Genomic DNA, 23420 nt, shown 5'->3' on the forward strand with positions numbered 1-23420 from the left:
AAAAACATAAAAAGCAAATAAAAATAAAACGTTTGCTTTTACCTTGTTGAATTTCCAGTACTTATTTTCGGATGCAACGTGAGGTCGAACTGTGAATGAACGTACGTAAGATTTATATTATGATAATCTGTTTCAATCAACGTTTTTATCCTTCGAAGTCCAAAGTTTGACAATTTGTAGCATTTATTTTCCCGAGACATAAACACATGATGTTTCTTTGGCCCTTTTGATTGTTATTATTGCATTAAAGTATGTATTGGTGTGAAAGCGCCCTCACTGAGGCAAAATGTCATAAAAGAAGTTGCACTTTTTCATGTACATATGCAGTTGATGTCTCAAAAGTTCGACCTGTCTTTTTTAAGCGATTTCGTCACTTTGTTTTCTTGTTTGGAACCGTACATTTTTGATCTTACACCCGCAAATTCTAAACTTTGTCCACAGGTTTAGTCATAGTGTATGTTAATCTTTTGTAATTAAGTGGAAGTTTGGATGTTGGAGTCTGTTTAATTCGTTTCGTTTTAGTGTTGTGTACGGATTCCAAGTAAGTCGTTTGTTCAGGTCTCAAGTAAAGTAGTGAAATCTCATTAAAGTAAGCAGGTGGTTGTGGTATACGTCTGAGTGAGACTTTAATGTATTGGCTCTTCGTTTCATTTATTTCTCTACTTTTTAAACATCGAGGCACTACAAATAATAATATAATAATAAGAGCCTTTATTTGCAACATACAATAAAGTTTTTAAGAAAAAGTGTTATTAGACATAGAATTAAAATGAAATTTCAGGTCAAAATCATGACCTACACGAGCTAACAAATTTTACAACAATAATGAGAAGGATAAATTTAAGCGTCACCAGTTTAAAGAGGGAAAATTGAAAAAAAAACCTCGCTGATAAAATTTACAAAAACTTTTGCAGAGTGCTTAGAAACATTATAATTTTTATCATTAACTTAAATTGATCTTCCAGCGCAATTTTTGACCTGGATCGTGAAAAGTATTTAAAACTGCTCTGTTTAGTTACCTATGCATGAAAAGTAGATGCATTATTTGACAATAAATGGTTAGGTTAGATCTTTAAGAAAAAGTATAGTAAGTAAATTCACTAATTTCGTGGTCCGCTTGACCAATAAATATATTACAATTAATTAAGGTTTTTAGTCGAGATAAAAAAGTCAATGGCACGAGCGGGATTCGAACCCACGATCTTCGGCTAGATACNCGTGGGTTCGAATCCCGCTCGTGCCATTGACTTTTTTATCTCGACTAAAAACCTTAATTAATTGTAATAGTTAGTAAAGTTTTAAGACTCTGAGCATATAATTTGCAATATTTTTTATATATTGTATTGAATTCTTCTTGGATTTGGAGGCAAAGCTCAAGGTTTGGTTAAAAACGTGGGTTGTTATACTGGAAATATGTAATGCGTATTGTAGTCTATTCGCGTCCATCTTTTATAGTTGCCGATAATCCTTAACGCTATGTTTTGAACGGTCTGCATATATTTGTAATTGGTAGCACATTCGACCAGACTGAGGCAGCATGTGTAAGAATAGGCCTTATATAAAGATTAAAGATGAGCTTTTTATTATTAATGATTAACAACGAAGTTTTATTAAAAATAGGAAACAAGCTTTGTATAGCCCTTGCAGTTTTCGAACATTTCATGGTAATATGATAAGTGAAAAGTTTCGGTCGAGAGAGACTCCCAGATATTTGGCATTCTTGGCCCAGGGTAAGGGATTGCTGTTGATTTTGACAAAGTTTTTAATATCAGGTGTCTTTCTGGTAAAAATGATTTTGTCAAAATCAATATCAATCCTCTACCCTGGGCCAAGAATATCAAGTACCTGCAGCACAAATGATTTTGAAGGTTCTGTTGGCGGGGACTGGATCTTTATACGGGGAAAGGATTGCTGCTTGCTGTCTCGTCAGCAAAAGTGGAGAGAATTGTTTCTGGAAGTATAGGACGGAAGATCATTTCAATGCTTCTCGTTAAGATTGGTACTCGGTTTTGTAGAACATTACCAAAAAATAATTATCAACCTGAAGCAAGAAGCTTATATTGACACGATCCAGAAAGGACGAAAATTGCTACATTTCAGCAGACCAATGGTAAAAAGTGAAAATAGCGTTGACGGATCTCCCGTGGAAAATACCCTACGTCTATTTAACATCACAAACCTTTGATGTTGAAACTTTTGGAAAAGGAAAAAATCATATCGGTATCATTTAGGAGTTGAGATTTGTACGATTACCCGCTACTTCCTACGGCTCAGAGACAGTTGTGGCCGGTTAAAACATCTACTCAAATGGAAAAAACCCGTTTTGCAATTTTGGCATTTCGGTCATCTAGAAAAAATAATTCATTAGTGGATTGAAATAAATTTGACCATTGCTTTTTGTCTAATGTCATACTTTTTTAAAATCGAAATCTTACCCATATGACGATTTAAACGTGAATTTTTCTAATAACCGATATGGAATGTTATACTATAGTTCAATTAAATAATCTTTTTATGTAAGGTATTGGTTGAAATGAAAAGGATTTTTACGACCGCGCCAAGGACCGAACAATCGCTCCGGTTTACGAGTGTTTAACCACCACCCACCCCAGTGACCATTCATACAGTCATACCGTTATATAACAATTATTTCAAAAGCAAAAAAAAAGGTTAAAAAAAAATGGCCTCCGAATAAAAAAAAATAACAAACAATTTGCGCTGGTGTCAAAATTCCGATTTGTGGACGGCCAAAAATCTGCCAGGTCTATCACATTATCGGTGAATATGATAGAAACCTCTTATTTTGTAATCCTTTAACAAAAATGTTTTTATATCTACCAAGGTGACGGCGTAAAATCATATTAATTGGTCATAGTTTACATCACCGAATTTCATTTTATACTAATACCGATGTAAACAACTATTCACTTGAAGACTAGACTCGTTTGGCGCACATTCATTTAGCGGTTTGAAAACCCAATGCTGACTTGAGTAATGGCCAAGATCTACAGTCGACAATTCTTTTACCATACCAGTCACTCCTGTTGTCCACAAAGCGTTGAATTTCTACAACACAGACACACGGTTCGAATTCATGGTAGCGAATGAATTGAAATGATCAGGTCTGTGGAATTTATACCATTCTTAAACAATACTGGAGAGAGGATTGCATTCCATGACAGTTCTATCATGTATTATGAGTCAATAAGCGGTGGTATAAGGAAAAAACGGTTTATTACCTTCCAATTCGAATCTTAAATCTACTAGACCGGTTTTTATGTATTCGGACCGTTTGCCACAATAATAGGAGCTTCATCTCGGAACTGCGATAATGATAGTAAATGATTAGGATTAGGCTCAGAGTAGAAATTCTTTTGAACGTTTCCATACATATAGTATAACGCATTATATTTCGTCGTCCGATTGACCAAATAACTTCTTTCAATTAATTCATCTTTTTATGTAAGATATTGGTTAAAATGAAAAAGTTAGTGTCACGAGCGGGATTCGAACCCACGAAATTTCGGCTCAGTACGCCGCTGCTCAACCACTTGAGCTATCGTGACCGAGAGGTTAGAGCAGCGGCGTATAAAAGGAAATTCGTAGATGGTGATGTAAACTATGACCAATTAAATATGATTTTACGCCGTCACCTTGGTAGATATAAAAACATTTTTGTTAAAGGATTACAAAATAAGAGGTTTCTATCATATTCACCGATAATGTGATAGACCTGGCAGATTTTTGGCCGTCCACAAATCGGAATTTTGACACCAGCGCAAATTGTTTTTTTTTTTTTTTTTTTTTTGGTATTGAAATAATTGTTATATAACGGTATGACTGTATGAATGGTCACTGGGGTGGTGGTTAAACACTCGTAAACCCGAGCGATTGGTCGGTCCTTGGCGCGGTCGTAAAAATCCTGGAAACGAAAACTGTTGTTTAAAAATGATCTTAAATGTCCTCCGCGTCGTATTTCCACTTGGCCGCAGTAAGGAGACACAAACCAAGAGATCTATGTATACTTTACTGCAATAATGGGTGAAAACAACAATCAAGGGAGGTGAAGAAACATCATGTGTTTATGTCTCGGAAAAACAAATACTACAAATGGTCGAACTTTGAACTTCAAAGGATAGAAATGTTGATTGAAAGATATTATCATAATATAAATCTTACGCAACTTCATTCACAATTTGGCGTCAGCTTGCAACCGAGAAGGAGGTATAAATTCAACAAGGTAAGAGCAAGCATTTCATTCTTATTTTCATTTCATTATTTTTTATTTTTTATTTATTACTTTCTAAATTATTTTTTGTTGTATGGAGTGATAGGGGGGTGAGGTGGTGTGTGGTGGATGCTGTGGAGTGAGGGGTGAGGTTGCGTCAGGTGGATTTGAGGCGGAGGCGGTGGCAGTGTGGTGGAGGCTGGCCCAGGGCTGTCTTTTCTTATTTTCTTGCATTTATACAGCTTGGACATAAAGCATCGTGGTTCTACCTCTAATTTATCCAGTTTTTATAATCCAGAATCCTCCGAACCATTGTCAACGCTTCTTTCTATTTATCGAATAGCACCATTCGTAATTACCTCGATAACCAATAATTCCTCTCACTCTCACTCCTCTCTCTCTCTCACCTCTATCCTTTCCTTCAATAGCGAAAAACATGAACAAGAAGTTTCATAAACAGATAATCCTTCTGGACGATTGAAGCGTCACTGGCCTCGCAACCTCCCAATGTGACAATGCACAGGAGTTGCTACTATTGAATTTTTTAATTTATTTTTATTTACATGTACATGCTATCAAATTTACTTGAGCGCAGCAATTGGAACAGGTGTAAATATTGAATTGACTTATTGACACCACGTATTGACAATTGTTTTGTTGTGTATCTTTAGTGTCGAGAAGTTCAATATATTGTACTATTCACTTTTCCCGTCCATTTTTCAATAATTTCCACGATTAATTAAAAGTGAAATGAAAAACTATGAAAACATTTTTCCCGATAAAAAGCGATATCGTCATTCTATATCTCATCAAACATATGGTGCCCCTGGTGATAATGGACATGCCGAAATAAAATGAAAAATTGACAAAATCTAAAGCAAAGGACGAACCCACAGACTGGAAAACTTTCAGTTCATACGAGGTTCCGGTAAACCCATTTGTTAATACTCTGGGTTTGAATTCAGAACATATGAGATTCGAACCCTGGACCCATTATGGCCACCGACGCTTCCCATTAAATGGATTACTTGATTTCCCTTTGGGTTCGACGGGGTGATGAACATGTAGTTCGGTCGTTTCTGATCATTTTTGTCTCGATGTTTACGTCTGTCAAACGCGTTTCGACTTCTTACTCATTTTCAGAATCATAGGCTCGAGAGTTGAGAGTGAGAGAGAGTGAGTGTGAGAAGGATAGGACAAAGAGGTGAACGAGAGAGAGGAAGAGAGAAGAATGAATAGGTGAAAGAGTGGGAGTGAGAGAAAGTGAGAGTAAGAGTGAGAGGTGAGAAAGAGTGACAGAAGAATGAATAGGAGAGAGAGGTGAGAGTGAGTGAGAGGAGAGAGGTGAAAGTGGTCTCCATTTTGCCAGCATTACTTGTCCAGCGTCCGGTGATAATGCACAATCCGGAAGGCTTTCTAACTCAATATCCATAGGAATCCCCCTATTATGGCCCCAGGTACGATTGCTAGTGCATGACTATCAGAGAGCTTAACAGCTTAGACGTACCATGTCATAGGTTACGCACGTGACCTGGTAACCACCATAAAAGGAAATTTGATGATACTCTTATGAATCAGGTACAAAAACCCTAACCATCGTAAAAAGGTAGTGTTAAAAAATGGGTTTAAATATCAACCCTAAGAAAGCATCGCTAATGCACACAAGAAGAAGGACCCTAACCTAAAAGCACTCTAAAAGATAAAGACATAACATTTTCAAAAGGATCTAATACTTAGGTATAACCCTTGACCAAAGGACCTGTACCTATGGCACTAGGCTAAAGTTGGTACGCAACGTACTATCACATAAAGATTGAGCATAAACTGGGGAATAAGCAGAAAAAGGGCACCACTGCGGTCAGACCCCTGGTCACATACAGGTATGTTCTCTATGATGGTGGTCAAAAAGACTACATAAGGAGGAGGTGTCTTGACATAACAGGGACGATGGATTTTCCCACAACAGCGATGGAAACCACCCTCGATCTTCCATCGTTACACATTCATGTACGGGTGGTTTTCAAAAGTACTAACGAGATGCAAAGAAACAAAACCAGATCAAAGGAGAAGCAGAAGAAGAATCACAAAATTCAAGAGAGAATTAAAATTAATGAGATGTCTATAAAAGTACTTGTAAAATGAGAGGAAAACTTAATCTTGGCAGACCCCTTCAAGATGTCAGATAAAAGACAACATGGGAGAAAACCTTCAGTTTCAAGAAGGGGTCCTAATATGGTACACTGACGGATAAAAGATTGAACAGGTATGGAGGTCCGCAGGACTGGTTGGTTCCTACTCTTCGAAGCAGAGGTTCATGCAATTCAAATCTGTGTACAGAATTCATGAACAAGAAAATGATGGCCAGTCCGAAAAACGTTAAATTCGCTTTCTTTTAGCTCCGAACTAGTCTACTAATGCCTAAATTGCCGAATGGCTCTAGGAGAATATAACAAATTTACCTTGAGGTGCGTTCCGGGACAAAAAGTTATAAAAGGAAACAGACAGCCTGACCAACAAGCCAAAGGAGCTCTCTCATCCATGGGACTCGAACCACAATGGGCATCAGAAAGTGTGTTAAAGACAGAGCTGGAAAAATGGCTTGAGAAAAACTCAAGTATTAGAAGAAAGCACGAGGTATGATGCAAGCTAAGAGCTTCTCTCAGGCAATATTTGAGAAAAATTTTAGGTCTCTATACGGTCTGTCATCTCAACTACCACCTAAAGAAGATGTGGCAAAGTAGGGACAGAAACATTCCGACTCTCTCAAAAGAAACTGAAGACATGGATACATATCCTCACATGAAGAGAAGTGAGCGAAGAGCCACAGAGGAAAGTTCTTATTGTTAGTTTTGGAGGACCCAACTAAAACTAGCAATATCCCCAACGAATTTCATCTTTCCAATCCAGAGTGCCCAGAACGCTCCGTAATATGTATCCTACACCATCCTCTACAATGACCTCCAAATACTCTTAAATAGACAGGAGTCCTTACTTGACCCTTTCAAAAAATCATCCATATTGGATAGAATCATCACTTGTGATGTAAAATATTTTTAAGCAGTTGTATCAATGGTTTTCTGTCTGATGAAGGATTTGTGAATTTATTTGAGCTGTCGACTCCCAGATCCGACCACCACAGGACAATGTCGTAGAGAGCGTAAAATATCGGGCACATAGGCAAGTGGAATTTGATTCAGATAGACGTTAGGGAATACTTTGCGCTTGAGGGGAAAATACAGATGTTGGGATTTGTTTTCATTTTTTTATTCTCTATAAAATGAATATAAACCGAAACCTGGTGCTAAGGTAAGGAAATGGTCTGTGAGGGATTCAACTGCTAGGTTAGGATCAAAGTGTGCAGAGAAGATCGCTGAACCGTCAGCAAAGGTCATTACCTGGGGTGAGTGTGTTAGAATGTTGAAGGAAGTCGTATATATGCTGAAAAGTTACGGACCTAGGATGCTCCCTTGAGTAACATCAGAGAGTAACATTCAACCTCAATCGGAGAGATTGAAGTTCGGTAATTAACATGAAAGAAACGCTCGGGTATGTAGGATTTTAGGATGACATAGTACTAGAAAAGAAGGATTTGAGTTTTAGCGGAAAACGAGAGCCAACGTGAACGACTGGAAGATGTTTAGAAAGGCCTAGGAATAGAGTCTAGGCAGAACTGTTTGATGATTTGTTGTGTGAAACTTGTGATGAAAAATGCTTCTACATATTTTAAGGCTGTTCTGAGTGATGAAAAAGAGTATTTGAGCTTTCGCCTCCAGGTCAAACCAAAACAGGAGAGTGATGTTATCATACAGAACTTTAAAAAATTGGGCACAGGTTAGTTTATCTAAAAGGCCCATCGATTCTTCAGAACTAATTAACGGATATTGGTTGGGCAACATTGCCACATCGGCCATACTCTCCAGACCTGTTGGCGACCGACTGCCACCTTCGTACCATTGCCTAAGGAAGAAAAATTTGTTTTGGCCCTTTTATGACAAACAAAAATAGATTTTTTTCAAAAGAGAAATATCATCTCCTACGAGTACTGTACGGCGTGACTGTTCTAGGACATTAGCTGGGTGTAATGCTATTGATAGAAACAGCGCAGAATAGAAACAATTTGCAATTGCGATTAAAAAGGGAAAAAAAAACGCGACAAACATCTTAAGGAAACGACCGAACCCACCCCATTCTGGCCGGCTCGTGTCGCCCCTGACCTTCCTTTCACTCTTTCTCGACCTTGGCCATCTGCGAGACTGCGATCGCTTCCATTTTCCACCTAGCTTCCGTCCGCGAAGGATCGGCAGTATTTATCAAACCTTTATACCAAATCTAGAATTATTTTTTAAAAAAATCGAAAGTGTTTAATAGCATTTTATCTATCAAGGACGCCCTTTCTAACGCCATCTGCGTCTTAATGTAACAGTCTGTAACACGATGTAATACAGATTGTGTAGTCTTTTTAGTATTTAACACACTTTTGAAGGTTGTAATTAGCACATGGTGCAAGAGATGTGAGGAACAATGCCGGCTGATTATTAATGTCTCGGTGTTAACATAAACGCCTCAGGGCGCCGGAACGCTGTGCTCTTGAACGACGTCCTCCATTTTTCAATCCCTCGTTCTCAGAGATTTATCGACAGTAGTCGTTTCACAATCACTGGCCGATAAGTAGCTCGAAAACCCCAAACTCGAAAAATCACAGTAAATCCTGACAAAAGTCTTGTAATGATAAACAAAAATACGTTGGTCTTTCTTACGTTAAAGACAGGAAGCTGCAATTTCAAAATTCATTTACATTTAAATTGTGTGTTTTTAAGTCATTGCCTGTAAGATTTATACAAAGGTCAGGGCGTGTCCCCGGTCGCAGCCCCTCGAGGTTCTAATTCTAAAATGTCCGAGAGTCGATCCGTAGAAGAAAATATACCTGAGATTAATTTTATTTATTTTAAGCAATTTGTTTCGTCAAAAACATTTTTTGAGGTTTTTGTTACGTTCAATTGACAACAAAGTCTCGTTCTTTGAGTTATAAAGTGCAAATGAAAAATAATTTAAGCGTATGTAGTGTCACATTGAAACTAAAATAGAAGTAATTAAAACCTGAGATCCTCGCAGGCGTACAAACCAGAATCTGTCACCTCTGAAATGACATTCTTGCAATTTTATTTTACATAAAAATGCACATTTTGGACTTTTCCAGTTTAAGTTTAGCTTTTAGCGACAGGTGGTTCGAATCGATATAAAAATCTGTATCTTGAAACACACACACAATCTCTCTCTCTCACACTCTCTCTCTCTCCCTCTCCCTCACCTGTTCACTCTCACTTCTCTCTCCTATCTTTCTCTCCTGTCACTCACTCTCACTCTCACCTCTCCCACCTTTCCTTCTTCTGTCTCTCTTTCACCCTCTCTCTGAACTCTCACTCTCATCTCTCTCTCTCTCTCTCTCTCTCTCACTCTCTCACACTCTCTCTCTCTCTCTCTCTCTCTCTCTCTCTCTCTCACCTCTTCACTATCTCTTATCTACTTTTCTCTCTTTTTCTCTCTTACTCTCACCTTTCTCTCTTATTCATTCTTCGGTCTCCATTTCACTCACTCTCTCTCTCTCTCTCTCTCTCCGTCCCTCCTATTTTCCTCTCACGCTCTCTTTTTCTCTCTCACCTCTTCACTCACTTCTATTCATTGTTCTCTCTCTCTCTTTCACTCTCACCTCTCTCTCTCTCTAACTCCCACCTCTCTCTCCTATTCAATGGTCTCTCTCTTCTCAACTGTCTCTCACCTCTCTCCTTTCCTTCACTCTTTCACTATCTCTCACCTCTCTCACTCTCACTCTCTCCCACTCTTATCTCTCTAAACATCCCTAACCATCTATCACCTCTCTCTCCTATTCTTCTCTCTCTCTCTCTCCTATTCTTATCTCACTCTCTCTCTCTCTCTCTTTCTTTCTCTCTCTCTCACTCTCACTCTCTCTCTCCTATTCTTATCTCACTCTCTCTCTCTTTCTCTCTCTCACCTCTTCACTATCTCTTATCTATTTTTCTCTCTTTTTCTCTCTTACTCTCACCTTTCTCTCTTATTCATTTTTCGGTCTCCATTTCACTCTCTCTCTCTCTCTCTCCGTCCCTCCTATTTTCCTCTCACGCTCTCTTTTTCTCTCTCACCTCTTCACTCACTTCTATTCATTGTTCTCTCCCTCTCTTTCACTCTCACCTCTCTCTCTCTAACTCCCACCTCTCTCTCCTATTCATTGTTCTCTCTCTTCTCAACTATCTCTCACCTCTCTCCTTTCCTTCACTCTTTCACTATCTCTCACCTCTCTCACTCTCACACTCTCCCACTCTTATCTCTCTAAACATCCCTAACCATCTATCACCTCTCTCTCCTATTCTTCTCTCTCTCTCTCTCTCTCTCTCTCTCTCTCTCTCTCTCTCTCTCTCCGGGGGCTTTCACGAAGACGATTCACGGAGGGGTTCCTCTGCTTTTACCAACAAATTGCCTTTACATTTACTCACTACTTTCGGCAAATTCGACGAGAAAGTTTATATGCCTGTGCTGTAGTCTCAATACGTTTTGCTTCGCATCTACACAAAAAGTATTTATCGACATCGAAAGGGCCAGCAACCACATTTACAACGTGCCAAGAAGGTTTTATTTTCAACACCTACAAGCTTTCCAGTGACATGTCTCAGGCTTTACATCGTCCTCTCTGTATCAACTTCCCCAAGAGACAAGCACAAAAATTGAAAACGAGTGGAACTCTTTGGCTCAGCCTTACACAAACCGAAGACAACAATGCTTTCAAGCTCTCATAAATATAATCCAAGATTTTAAATAGGAAGCAAGAATGTCCATTAAAAGTATAGAGGATGATCTCTATAGCTACTCGTATATTATTGAAGAAAATCATGTCACGTCAAATAACTGTTTAAGTGTACAATTAGATTATTTATATTATAATTAGATTAATGATTAAAACATGTTCAAGATATTAACAGCCAAAACAAGACACCGTTAACACGCATTAGAATGTGATTTCAACTATCTTTATCAATTAAATTTTGAGTACAGATTGGAATTGCATGGCATCAAATGACACCAACTTAATACGGATTGTGTAAAAACCTTCCGAAAATCTAAATCACAAATTATCAAAATCCGTCATTGACAATGTATTTGTCATAAAACCAAATACAAACTATAGACCTATAATTGTAGTTGAGTTAACAAAACAAATCGACAAAGTAACTTAAATTAAAAATTTAAAAAAAATCGTGAGTCATGACCTTGGATATTTAAATGAACCAAACGAAAGGATCTATATAAACAACTATCTCACGTATGAATATAAAAAAAACCATTCAGAACTGTAAAATTTTTAAAAGTGAAAACAAAATATATATGTTCGTACTAGTGGTATTCAGGAGGATCAATATCGATTAAAGAAAAGCCCAACAGAAATTTATAAAAATTGCACTAAGTCTGTTATATTTCGTGGTCTGATTAACCAAATAACCTTCAATTAATTAATCATTGGTTGAAATGAAAAAGTTAGTGTCACGAGCGGGATTCGAACCCACGACCTTCGGCTCAATACGCCGCTACTCTACCAATTGAGCTATCGTGACTTCGATCCACTCGGTCACCAAATTCCCACCTCAACCCAACCTTTCGATTTTTCCCTCCTTTTTGCCATTTTTCAAATTCGTGTAATCGGATTGGATTCTCGGCAACAAATGAAATGGCTACGGAGAACTCTTAATGAAGATATACCTCGTTTTACTTATTAAATTTATTATATTCCGTGACCAATTAATATCTTTCAATTAATTAAGGTTTTTAGTTGAGATAAAAAAGTCAGTGAAAAATGCCAAAAAGGATGGAAAATTCAAAAGGTGCGGTTGAGATGGGATATGGTAGTTGTCACCATTCATGAAAGGAAGTATAAATGTTTGCAGCTACTCCTTTAACTGTTTACTAATGTTCCTTACCATCACATGGAGGGTCACCACATGCTACTGATATTCTTCCCCATCCCGACACCATTAACCTAAAGCTTATCTTTTCGATCCTCGAACTCCGATCTTGTTACAGCACACCGAACCCTCCAGTCATCTACATACATTTTATCGAACGATAGATCAAAAATTGGGACAACCGCAAAACCACAATTCTCAACCATAACCTTTCTTGTGGCATCACTCTACCTCCAATCTATATAAACTCATTTCCTTCCTGCCGCAAACATCATCTGATACCTTGGGCCATATCTCTACTACTGGCCGGAAAAATACAGAACTAAACCTACAATAACGATTATTTTAAAAACAACAGGCATAAACTCTCCCCAAAAGTACTCATGTAGAGAATAATCACATACAACTGAACACCGAAACTAATATGGACATAGAAATATGTGGTTCAACGAAACCTTCCAATATCCGCAGAATCCAGAGTCAACACTCGCGAATACCTTAGATCGATCACCGACCCCCGTTCTGTTTCCAATGTACCATCCACGACCTAAATATTCTTTTTATAAGATGTTGCAAATCAGCTGCAAACAATTCAATTATAACCTATCCTCACGTATGACAACTTTTCTCTCGATCATTTCCCAATAATCCTCGACGTCTAAAGAGACAACGGGCAGTGAGCTGCTATCAGAAAGTGATAATAATCCATGTTTCAGGAGTGCTATCAATGCGTCTCCACTGGATTTAACAACGCCCGGTGGAGCACATAGATGGTGGTTGGTATATCTTTCCTTCACTGAATGGTTGCTGTTCGTGTTTACATGCTGTAGTCTCCATGTTTACTATCCGTTTTATTTATTCTATCGACTGAATGCAGTTGAAAAAAAATGAGTTAGGAAAGAAAATACGAGGTTTTGTCGAATTTCTAACTTGTAGTGTTTGCTGTCTCGCTCCACCCGTCATTTTTCACATGGAGTTATTTTGTACTTTTGTCCTACAGTTTGTAATGTATTATATCCCAAAATAATCTTGCCTCTTCTTTTTACCTTAATAAACTATTTGAATAAAGAATCAAAACAAACCGACAACGCAAACCATAACATTTTCCTCAATTACACATTAAAACCAATGTTTCAAAGTTTGAATTCAATACATCCGAAAGATACCAAAATAATTCATATATCAGTATTCGAAACAAACCTTTCCACTGTAGATCACCCATTTTTGGCACTACAATTAGTTCGGAGACTTTTTTAAAAAACCAGTAAATAAAAGCACTATACGCCTTCCCCTTATAATATTGTCAGGAATGATCGTACAGGAAAAGTAGGAGGCGGAGTTGCACAGTACAAAAGAACCTAAATTTTCATTTGTGAAATGTTTAAAATTAAATTTAAAATCTTGGTCGGAGTAGTTTATAAGCCGCCTAAAGCGAAAAATTTGGATCAACTCCTTAATGTCGTTTCAAAGCTCCCCTTTGATCCCTCAGTGATACTTGGTGATATGAATATCAGTTTGCAGAAAATCAGTATAAAAAAAATTTAATCTTAATAAAATCCAAGCACATGGCTTAGACAGTTTTCGAAAAGCATACTTAAACGTATTAGCAAACATTTGATAAAAATAAAAAATACGATAGGCTACCTGCTAAATGGCTAAATGCAGAAATTCGAGACCTCAGAAAAGCACGAGACACTCGTATAAAATTTATTTAAAAAACTAAAACCCCTGAAAACCTTAGGAAATGGTATAAATTAAGAAATAAAATCAAACAATTAATTCGGAACGAGAAAAATAAATACATAACGCATAAAATAAGCGAAAATTTAAATACCAAAGAATACTGGAGTATTTTAAAAAAATGAAGCCGGTTAAGAAAATAGTAACAAAGATGACCCAAAAATAGACTTAAATTAGTTCATTTGCTATAATTTTGTAATCCTAAATCTAACAATATCTTCTGAATAAATACAAAAACCTAAAATTAACAACCAATTGCTTCGAAATTATAAATATATCATCATAAGACATACAGAAAGCGCTTAATCTGACAAAATCTGATGCGATAGGAATTGATGTTGTCTCTATTAGAATAACAAAACCTGTAAGTAAATTTATTTCACCGTATCTTATAGACATTTATATGTCAGGCATTTAAAAAAATACATAATTAACATTATGGAAAACCGCACTCACAAATTCAATAAGATTCCAGAGGCACAGACAACAAATACTGGCCGATTAGTATCTTATGTATACCCGGGAATATTTTTGATAAAATCATTTATGCATTAACTAATAATTACATAAATAAAAACAACCTCATAAACGACCATCAGTTAGTTTATACAACCGGAGTAGCTCAAAAACTGCCTTTATAAAAATATTTGACAACATTCGAGAAGCGATGGATGTTTGGAATTACAACTTTTGATTCTGTTCATCACGATATTTTATTGGCAACAATTGTATCAATGAATTTCTCAAAAAATACAATAAATCTATTTCAGACTTATTTAAAAAAACCGCAAACAGAAAGTAGTAACTGTAAAGAATCCGATCTAAGGGAAATACAGTCAGGAGTACCTCAAGGTCCCACCCTGTCAGCACTATTATTTATCATATTTATTAACACGATTTGTAAAGAAATCTTTAACTGTAAATTTATCATGCACGTAGACGACCTCCATATAAACATAGAATTCTATCCTCACGTAGAAGACAAAGCCATAAATAAAGTAAACGAAGAAATTAATAGAAGAGACAAACGGTGTCGAAAGCACGGGCTTAAAATTAATGAAACCAAATCAAAAGCAATATTAATCGGACATCCTAGACAAATAAAGTTGGAAAATATAGACATTAAAAAATTCTACATTGACGGAATAGATTTAAATTATCAAACACGTGTCAGGAACCCAGGAATAATTGTAATGGTCCGATCAAGTAAGAAAGGTCCAAGTACAGTCCTTAGGACTACCTCTTTTGAGTAAGGGTTAGTTCTTTGCTCAGATTATAACAACACGCAAATGGACAAGATTCAAAAAGCATACAATGCATGGGTTCGCTACATTTTTGAACTAAAATTATTCGATCATGCCACGCCTTTCTATAATAAACTTAGGTGGCTAAAGTTTATAAGCAAAATAGAAACAAAACATAAAATAACAGCACTTAAAATTGACGAAACAGGAAAGCCCAGTTATTTAAAAAATAAAATAGTATTCATGAACAATACTCACAAATTACTTACGTATTAATTACTGAACTATTATGCTTATCCTTTACTTTAGACAATTCGCTATAATTATAATAAACGTACTTAAGAAATTAACAATATATAAACAAGATAATATGAGTATTTTTAGACTTTTAAATAACTTCTGCAGACGGCATCATAGAATAACCCATATATGAATCTTGATGTCTTTCTTTGCCAAGAGAAAATCAATTTATATTAAATTAATTTGAATGGAAATAGTGCATAACTTATATTAAAACAACCATAATTAACATTTTACTTTAGTAACAAATGAAAGAATGTAATGTATCAGTAGAAAATGGCGGTGGTTGGATCATTTCTTTTGCCATTTCTGGTCTAATTGTATTAAAAAACTGCCTAACCCTAACCTAACCTAACTATTCCTAACTTCTAACCCCTACCTAGTCTAAATTAGCCAACCACTAACCCTACCTAAACTAGCCATTCTTTACTTCTAACCCCTACCTATTCTAAATTAGCCAACCACTAACCCTACCTAAACTAGCCATTCTTTACTTCTAACCCCTACCTAGTCTAAATTAGCCAACCACTAACCCTACCTAACCTAGCCATTCTTTACTTCTAACCCCTACCTAGTCTAAATTAGCCAACCACTAACCCTACCTAACCTAGCCATTCTTTACTTCTAACCCCTACCTAAACTAAGTACACTAACCCTGCCTAACTTAACATAACCTAATCCTAACCCAACCCAGGGGCTCTCATCGGCGAAATCGATGACGCAAAATCGGACATGCATAACAATACGAGTAACCATGAATTTTATGAATGAAATATTATATATCAGTGTGAACTGTAAGAATATTGCCTATAAATGTTTAACATTTCTGATGACTCAGGCAAATTAAAACAAAAAAAATCGCCTGAAAATAGTAACAGTAAGTGAACCTTTATAACCTTCCTATTGTTGCAGTAGCAGAAGTGTCCGTTGTCTGCGACTGTCTATGAATGTATTTGAATTTTTTTATACAGATATTTTACAAAAACTAAGGAAAACGTCTTTCAACCTAGGGTTCTTTAAATATGCTTACATGCTTTATCTCACCGTTAAAATATAAAACGTGGCATAGTAGTTTTTTTCTGTACTCTTTGACTCATCGCCGTTAAGCAGTTAGTTATTAAAGTGTTCTTACGTTGTAATGCCAATACAATTCGTTCTTAATAACACGTCAAGAGACACAAAGGATAATAATAAGGATAAAACATTAATGATATGTGTTTTTTTTATGTTTCTTTCACCTCAGATAAACCTTAATTGGAAGAAGGTCTAGAGTACACTTGAGGAGTGGGAAATATGTTTACTTATAAGATACGGATGAAGTTGATGAATATTATAACAATATCTCTGAAGGGTTTACAAACTTTGAACACTCAAAGAAGTTTGTTCACCTGTCCTTATTTTTTCTTCTTTTTTAGTAGAGTGACTACTTTTTTTAGTAATCTGTTGGTTATTCCGTAAATTGAAACTTTTCATGAAATCGCCTACTAGCTTCCTGAAGTCCTTCCACTCGGATCGGTTAAGGTGATCAAGCTAATCCAGCATTCCGCAAGGGAGAAACATAGGACTAATGCTCTCTACACTTTACAGCGCTGATATAAAACCAACCAACCTATGCGGAACAAACCTCTCCTTCTTGGATTGCTGGTGTAATGGATTTAAACCCATCAAAACCGGTGTTCTGCAAGGAAGTAGCCTATGACCAATCCTCTATTCACTTTACACCGCTGACATAAATCCAAACAACCTTCGCAGACTCCACTATCCTATCCTTTTCGGATCGCTTAAGGGCATCAAGACTGGCGTTCCGTATGGGCGTATCCTAGGACCAATCCTCTATACGGTTTACACCGCTGACATAAGCTAACGTTCGCGGACACCGCAATCCGCTCCTTGCACACTGTTCCTATTCAAACATTACAAGCAACTCAAAATCTAATTGTATTATATACTGGTACGTTAAATGAACAAAAGAGCCGTCATATGACCAAACAGTGCGCATAAACAGTAGTCCATCAAACGAAATCCGCTAATTTGTGTTTTACTCGTTTGGGAGCTTTGGGGTTCAGCTAACGTATCAATGAATCGAATCTTTTCAATCAAAAGCTTCAAGTACAAAACCACCTTTCATACCAATACAGTACAAGCCCTCTTCTCAACGTCCCTCCTACGTCCTAACATAACCCTCGACCAACCCTCCTAAATACTGAGAGTTACAACAATGGCCAGCTTCTCTCCCACATCACCGTGGCTTGACAGATTCCTGTCAGATCTTCATAATTACTATTCTTCACTGCGAATTGTATAAATTTTGTAAAAAATTAATTTAAAAACTTTGGTTAAAATGATCATGCCATTTTCCAATCCTTAAGAATTTATTTAATTATCGTACGAACACGTGAGTAAATACAGACAGTTTACTTGTTGCCAAATGTCATCCGGGATTTTTTTTTTTTTTGACGTATCGATAAAACCGGTTTCGCGAGCAGCCGATCAATTTACAAAAAGGTCGAAGGTGAATTTCATTGATATGCGTGGTATTGAATCATGCACGCCGAGTAAACGAGTACAGATGTTTGTTATTTTTCCTCCTCCTTTCTCGTACAAGCTGTCTTTCGACCTTCATTTTGGTCACTCGCCGATCTGGAGGAAGTATTTACAACAGACGCGCTTTTTAATTAATTCAAATTCCGATTAGAAATTCGAAGGCCGCCGATTCATTTCCTTGTAATCGATCCTTTCGGGGACAAAAGTACGAAATAACTCCATGTGAAAAAAATACGGGTGCAGCGAGACAGCAAACACTACAAGTTAGAAATTCGACAAAACCTCGTATTTTCTTTCCTAACTCATTTTTTTTCAACTGCATTCAGTCGATAGAATAAATAAAACAGATAGTAAACATGGAGACTACAGCATGTAAACACGAACAGCAACCATTCAGTGAAGGAATGATATACCAACCACCATCTATGTGCTCCACCGGGCGTTGTTAAATCCAGTGGAGAAGCATTGATAGCACTCCTGAAACATGGTTTATTATCACTTTCTGATAGCAGCTCACTGCCCGTTGTCTCTTTAGACGTCGAGGATTATTGGGAAATGATCGAGAGAAAAGTTGTCATACGTGAGGATAGGTTATAATTGAATTGTTTGCAGCTGATTTGCAACATCTTATAAAAAGAATATTTAGGTCGTGGATGGTACATTGGAAACAGAACGGGGGTCGGTGATCGATCTAAGGTATTCGCGAGTGTTGACTCTGGATTCTGCGGATATTGGAAGGTTTCGTTGAACCACATATTTCTATGTCCATATTAGTTTCGGTGTTCAGTTGTATGTGATTATTCTCTACATGAGTACTTTTGGGGAGAGTTTATGCCTGTTGTTTTTAAAATAATCGTTATTGTAGGTTTAGTTCTGTATTTTTCCGGCCAGTAGTAGAGATATGGCCCAAGGTATCAGATGATGTTTGCGGCAGGAAGGAAATGAGTTTATATAGATTGGAGATAGAGTGATGCCACAAGAAAGGTTATGATTGAGAATTGTGGTTTTGCGGTTGTCCCAATTTTTGATCTATCGTTCGATAAAATGTATGTAGATGACTGGAGGGTTCGGTGTGCTATAACAAGATCGGAGTTCGAGGATCGAAAAGATAAGCTTTAGGTTAATGGCGTCGGGATGGGAAAGAATATCAGTAGCATGTGGTGACCCTCCATGTGATGGTAAGGAACATTAGTAAACAGTTTAAGGAGTAACTGCAAACATTTACACTCCCTTTCATAAATGGTGACAACTACCATATCCCATCTCAACCGCACCTTTTGAATTTTCCATCCTTTTTGCCATTTTTCACTGACTTTTTTATCTCAACTAAAAACCTTAATTAATTGAAAGATATTAAATGGTCAAGCGGACCACGAAAACTAGTGAATTTAATAAGTTAAAATGAAGTATATCTTCACTAAAGCTCTCCGTGGCCATTTCATTTGTTGCCGAGAATCAAATAGATTACACATTTGAAAAATGGCAAAAAGGAGGGAAAATTTAAAAGGTGTGGTTGAGATGGGAAGATAGTGCCCGAGTGGATCGAAGTCAGGATAGCTCAAGTGGTAGAGTAGCGTATCTAGCCGAAGGTCGTGGGTTCGAATCCCGCTCGTGACACTTTTTTATCTCAACTAAAAACCTTAATTAACTGAAAGATACTAGTTTTAACATTATAAACTATCTGTTACAGTCTATTTAAGTCACGGGAGTTTCACGACAGTCGTTTGTCCGAGGTACCATACACAGTTCGAGAGATGGGAATATTGTTTAACTATTGTGATGGGAGCGTCCTTCTTGCTGAGTGTGAATACTATTTATGTGGATTTGGTTTCGTCGTTTGATTTTCCACCGAAAAAGACAGGATTCCAGGAATTTTGGAAATTAACGGAAACTGTGACGGGGTGAAAATATTTTAATATCATCGACCAAGGTAAGGGTTATAGTGTTAGACTGTGTGGGTAGGCAGGACGTATAAAGTGAGTAAAGCAGCGCAGCAAGGACGTTGCCCTGTGTGACACCTTGTAGAATTAGGATAGACTGGAAATATTGTAGTTGCAGAGGATATTTTAAAAAGTGGATGTGCTTGAGCTTTCACAACAGGCTTTTCCATGAACAAAAGGAGGCTTAACTGATTCAAATAAAAATAAAAATATACAAATTGAAACTCGTGTGTAGTTCAAATTTCTAAATACCGGAACAAGGACGTCGCACATAGGTATTTATAAATTACAATGCTATAATTATACTGTCCAACTGACTGACGACTTGTTCGACGAGTATTTAAATTTTAATTAAATTTTCATAAGTAAATACTGAAGGGAGTCTTGAATATTTTCTTCTCCAAGGACGAAATGGAAGACGGTGCAGCGTAGTATCGAAGATCCACAAGCATGGCCTACATTGATAAAACTTCCATTGTCCCAATTAGCATAATTGAAAAACAATTTTTTACCTTTTGTTCTACGGCTGAGTATTTAAACATTTTAATCCCCGGAGGAAAAATTTTCCAATTTTAGCAAACTTGGAAAAAAATTTTCGATTTGTTAAGATGTTGTTAAGTTTGCACAGATCCGCTTTTTTGCGTGTGTTTTAAATTTATTACTAATAGTCCTAATACCAGACAAGCCCCCTTCTTCTCTCTTCCCCATCTTCTGTGTTCCTCAAGGCTAACGAAAAAGCAGACATACTGGCCAGAGTTGGATCTGCAAGACCGTATATAGGCCCTGAACCTATCCTTGGGATAACAAATCACACACGGAATCCTCTATCACATAATGGTTTCATAAAAGAGAAAAGAGAAACGCATAAAATCTAGGGGTTGGACCCAGTAAAGTATGTTAAGACCACCCTCATCAGCACTGGCAACAGTTTTTTTAGATAAAGTTTAGATCTGTTTTATTGCAGTCTTGTAAGTAATCGGTATGGTCGGTTCAGTTTTATCCTTTTATTCGTTTTACTTCGTGTATGGGAGACTCTGGTGAATTGTATGTCTACAAGGTAGCAGATGTTTTCGGTGGGAAGGGGTGAAATTATAATAGTTCGGAACTAGAGGGATGCGACAGAGGGTGAAAATTATGTTTTCAGACTGTGGTCATTTAGTTTGATTCGCCCTTTTTTTGATCCAATGGAATATAATTGGGTCTGGAAGTTCGGTGAGCTATGAAGGGGTCGGAGTTAGAGGATAGAATGGCAGTATCAGCGCATGTTAGGATAGAAGTGTCGGGATGTACAGTATATAGAGAGTATAGTAGGGGGCCAGGGTCGCTACCATGAGGGACTCCCGCATCTACCCTGTACAAAGGAGAGTGTGAGGATCCGACCCTTACTCTAAAGTGCCTATCGACCAGGTAGGCTTTAAGGATGAGGGAGTATGTAGAGGGTAGGATGATCTTGAGTTTTCAAAGCAAGATGCCAGACAGGATCGAAAGCCTGTTCGACAAACACAAACATTACCGAGCAGTATTATTTCTTCTGACGATGTCCACAATAAGATGCACTGAACGTTGAAACGGTGGACCTAAACCCAAATCGATGGTATAAAAGGCCGTGTTTATTTTTAAATAAATATTAAACATTTGCGACAAAAGAATCACATGGTAGACTGCACTTTTCCATGCATCACGACTCCCGAGGTAGGTACTGGGGTATCTAAAACACGTGGTAGCAATTCCTTTCTGAAATTTTTTTTTACGTATTTTGTCTAAACTTTATTTCACTATATTTGTGATATTGTCAATGGTGACAGGAAACAAATGTTTCTCAGTTTAAGTTATACTGACGGGACCTTTGTCGACAAAGCTTGAAAGTACGGTCATACCGGTCGAAAGTTCTCTTTGACTAAAGTAGTTTCTACCTAAAAGCCCAACTCCTTATAACATTAACAGATCATTGCATCTAAGTATCGAGCGGTAATGTCAAGACCGATCCAAGTCAGCATCACACAAGGGGACATTCTTGGTCCCACCCTATGCAGGGATCCTTTTTAGATGGCCCAGCTGAATTTTTCTTGAACCAATGACGCTATCAAAAAAACAAAAAATACGTATATATATTTTTTATTCTAGTCAGAGCGATAGAGACAGGGGAGATGGATTAACAAGCATTTTCATTCGTTTGCCGCAGTTCTTCAACTAAGGTAGCTGAGTTATGAATGGCGTAGATACTGTTTTTTAAATGGCCCACAGAAAATAGCCCACTGGAGTTAAATCAGGTGATCGAGGAGCCCAACAGATCGAAGTACTATCCAGGAACATGAGGTACTATCTACCTATCCAGGAAGTGAAGATTCAAATAACGTCTCATCAAAGAATTGTGTGCGAGGCATCCATCAAGCTGGAATCATTCTTTGTCGTTGTTGCAGAGGAACATCATCTAATAGTGTTGGTAAAACCTCCCTCAAAAAATTAAGGAATTGAGGACCATTCAAATTATTTTCGTAGAAATAAGGCCCAATTAATTTATTTCCGAGAAGTCCATACCAAACGTTGATGCTTTCAGCCACCTACTTGCCGTACGATCTGCTTATCTCTGCTGTTTTGGTCTGCCAACATCTTCAGTGTTGGGTTTCTGGAAAAATAACACAAGTACCAACTACTTAAGAAGCCATAGCTCCTTTGACAGACAGACCAGAATAGCAAAATTACGAAAACCAAAATGAATGGAAACGACCAAACTTGTAGCTTTATCGTCTCGGGTCTTCCTGATCTGTCCATTCTCGTTGGTTTTATCGAAGACGAGCCACCACTGAACATGGCGAATCGGGTCTGACAGCCCAAAATGATCAAATATGATCAAGGTGCAAGTTCATCGCACTCAAACTTGTTGAAATAAGGCCAATATCAAAAATAAGCGGACCAATCATGGTGATGCTGTGCAGCGTTCAGAACTCATTTTTTTTTTTGTTTAATTTTATCGGAAGACAAACCCAGACAGGAAGGACAAACTAGGAGGATAGGAAGACCAAAATTATGGAAACGACCAAGCTATAGATTCATCGTAGTCTGAAGTATGCCGATATCAAAAATAAGCCGACCTCATGGTTTGGAATCATAGATCAATCATAGACGGAGTATAATTTTGTAGTTTGATCATCTCCTATCTTCCCGGTCTGCCAGGCGGCTTTACAACATTTTCAGTTTTGGGTTTTGGGTTCAGGTTTGGGTACCTTGGGAAAGGTTAAGACCTGTTGTACAAACAAGCGTTAATTGAGGTCATCAGGTGCCAAACACTACTAAGGATAAAGCCAGAGAATTTTTATAGTTATTATTTTTAAAAAACCTCACGGCGTAAAGAAAAAGTAAAAGTCTTACGAAGGTGATAACGGAGACAATCGCCATTGTATTTTAATTATGCGGTAATCACGGATGCCCAAAGCCGATTATTAATAACTTTAAA

General features: G+C 37.4%; 2 protein-coding genes and 1 non-coding gene across 5 annotated transcripts in view; 1 reads left to right on the forward strand and 2 right to left on the reverse strand.

Annotated features, from left to right (window-relative positions):
- Positions 1 to 23420, reverse strand: part of LOC106665395 (solute carrier family 26 member 10-like) — a 79593-nt gene that overhangs the window by 48822 nt on the left and 7351 nt on the right. Inside the window, exon 1 of one of the 3 annotated variants that reach the window (XM_014391798.2) lies at positions 43 to 62. The exons of the other annotated variants lie outside the window; for them this stretch is intronic. The gene's annotated coding sequence lies outside the window, so the exon portion shown is untranslated. Of the gene's footprint in view, positions 1 to 42; positions 63 to 23420 lie in introns of those variants that run through there. 3 annotated transcript variants of the gene reach the window in all.
- Positions 4127 to 23420, forward strand: part of LOC106665415 — a 50662-nt gene continuing 31368 nt past the window's right edge. Inside the window, exon 1 of the mRNA XM_024229760.1 lies at positions 4127 to 4240. Coding sequence (XP_024085528.1) covers positions 4142 to 4240 — 99 coding nt within the window. The 5' untranslated portion in view covers positions 4127 to 4141. The remainder of the gene's footprint in view (positions 4241 to 23420) is intronic.
- On the reverse strand, positions 11778 to 11850 carry Trnan-auu. Its single transcript has one exon. It is a non-coding gene; the product is annotated as a tRNA-Asn (tRNA).

Source organism: Cimex lectularius, unplaced genomic scaffold (genome assembly GCF_000648675.2).
Source record: "Cimex lectularius strain Harlan isolate CLEC.00 unplaced genomic scaffold, Clec_2.1 scaffold41, whole genome shotgun sequence".
Classification (NCBI taxonomy): Eukaryota; Metazoa; Arthropoda; class Insecta; order Hemiptera; family Cimicidae; genus Cimex; species Cimex lectularius.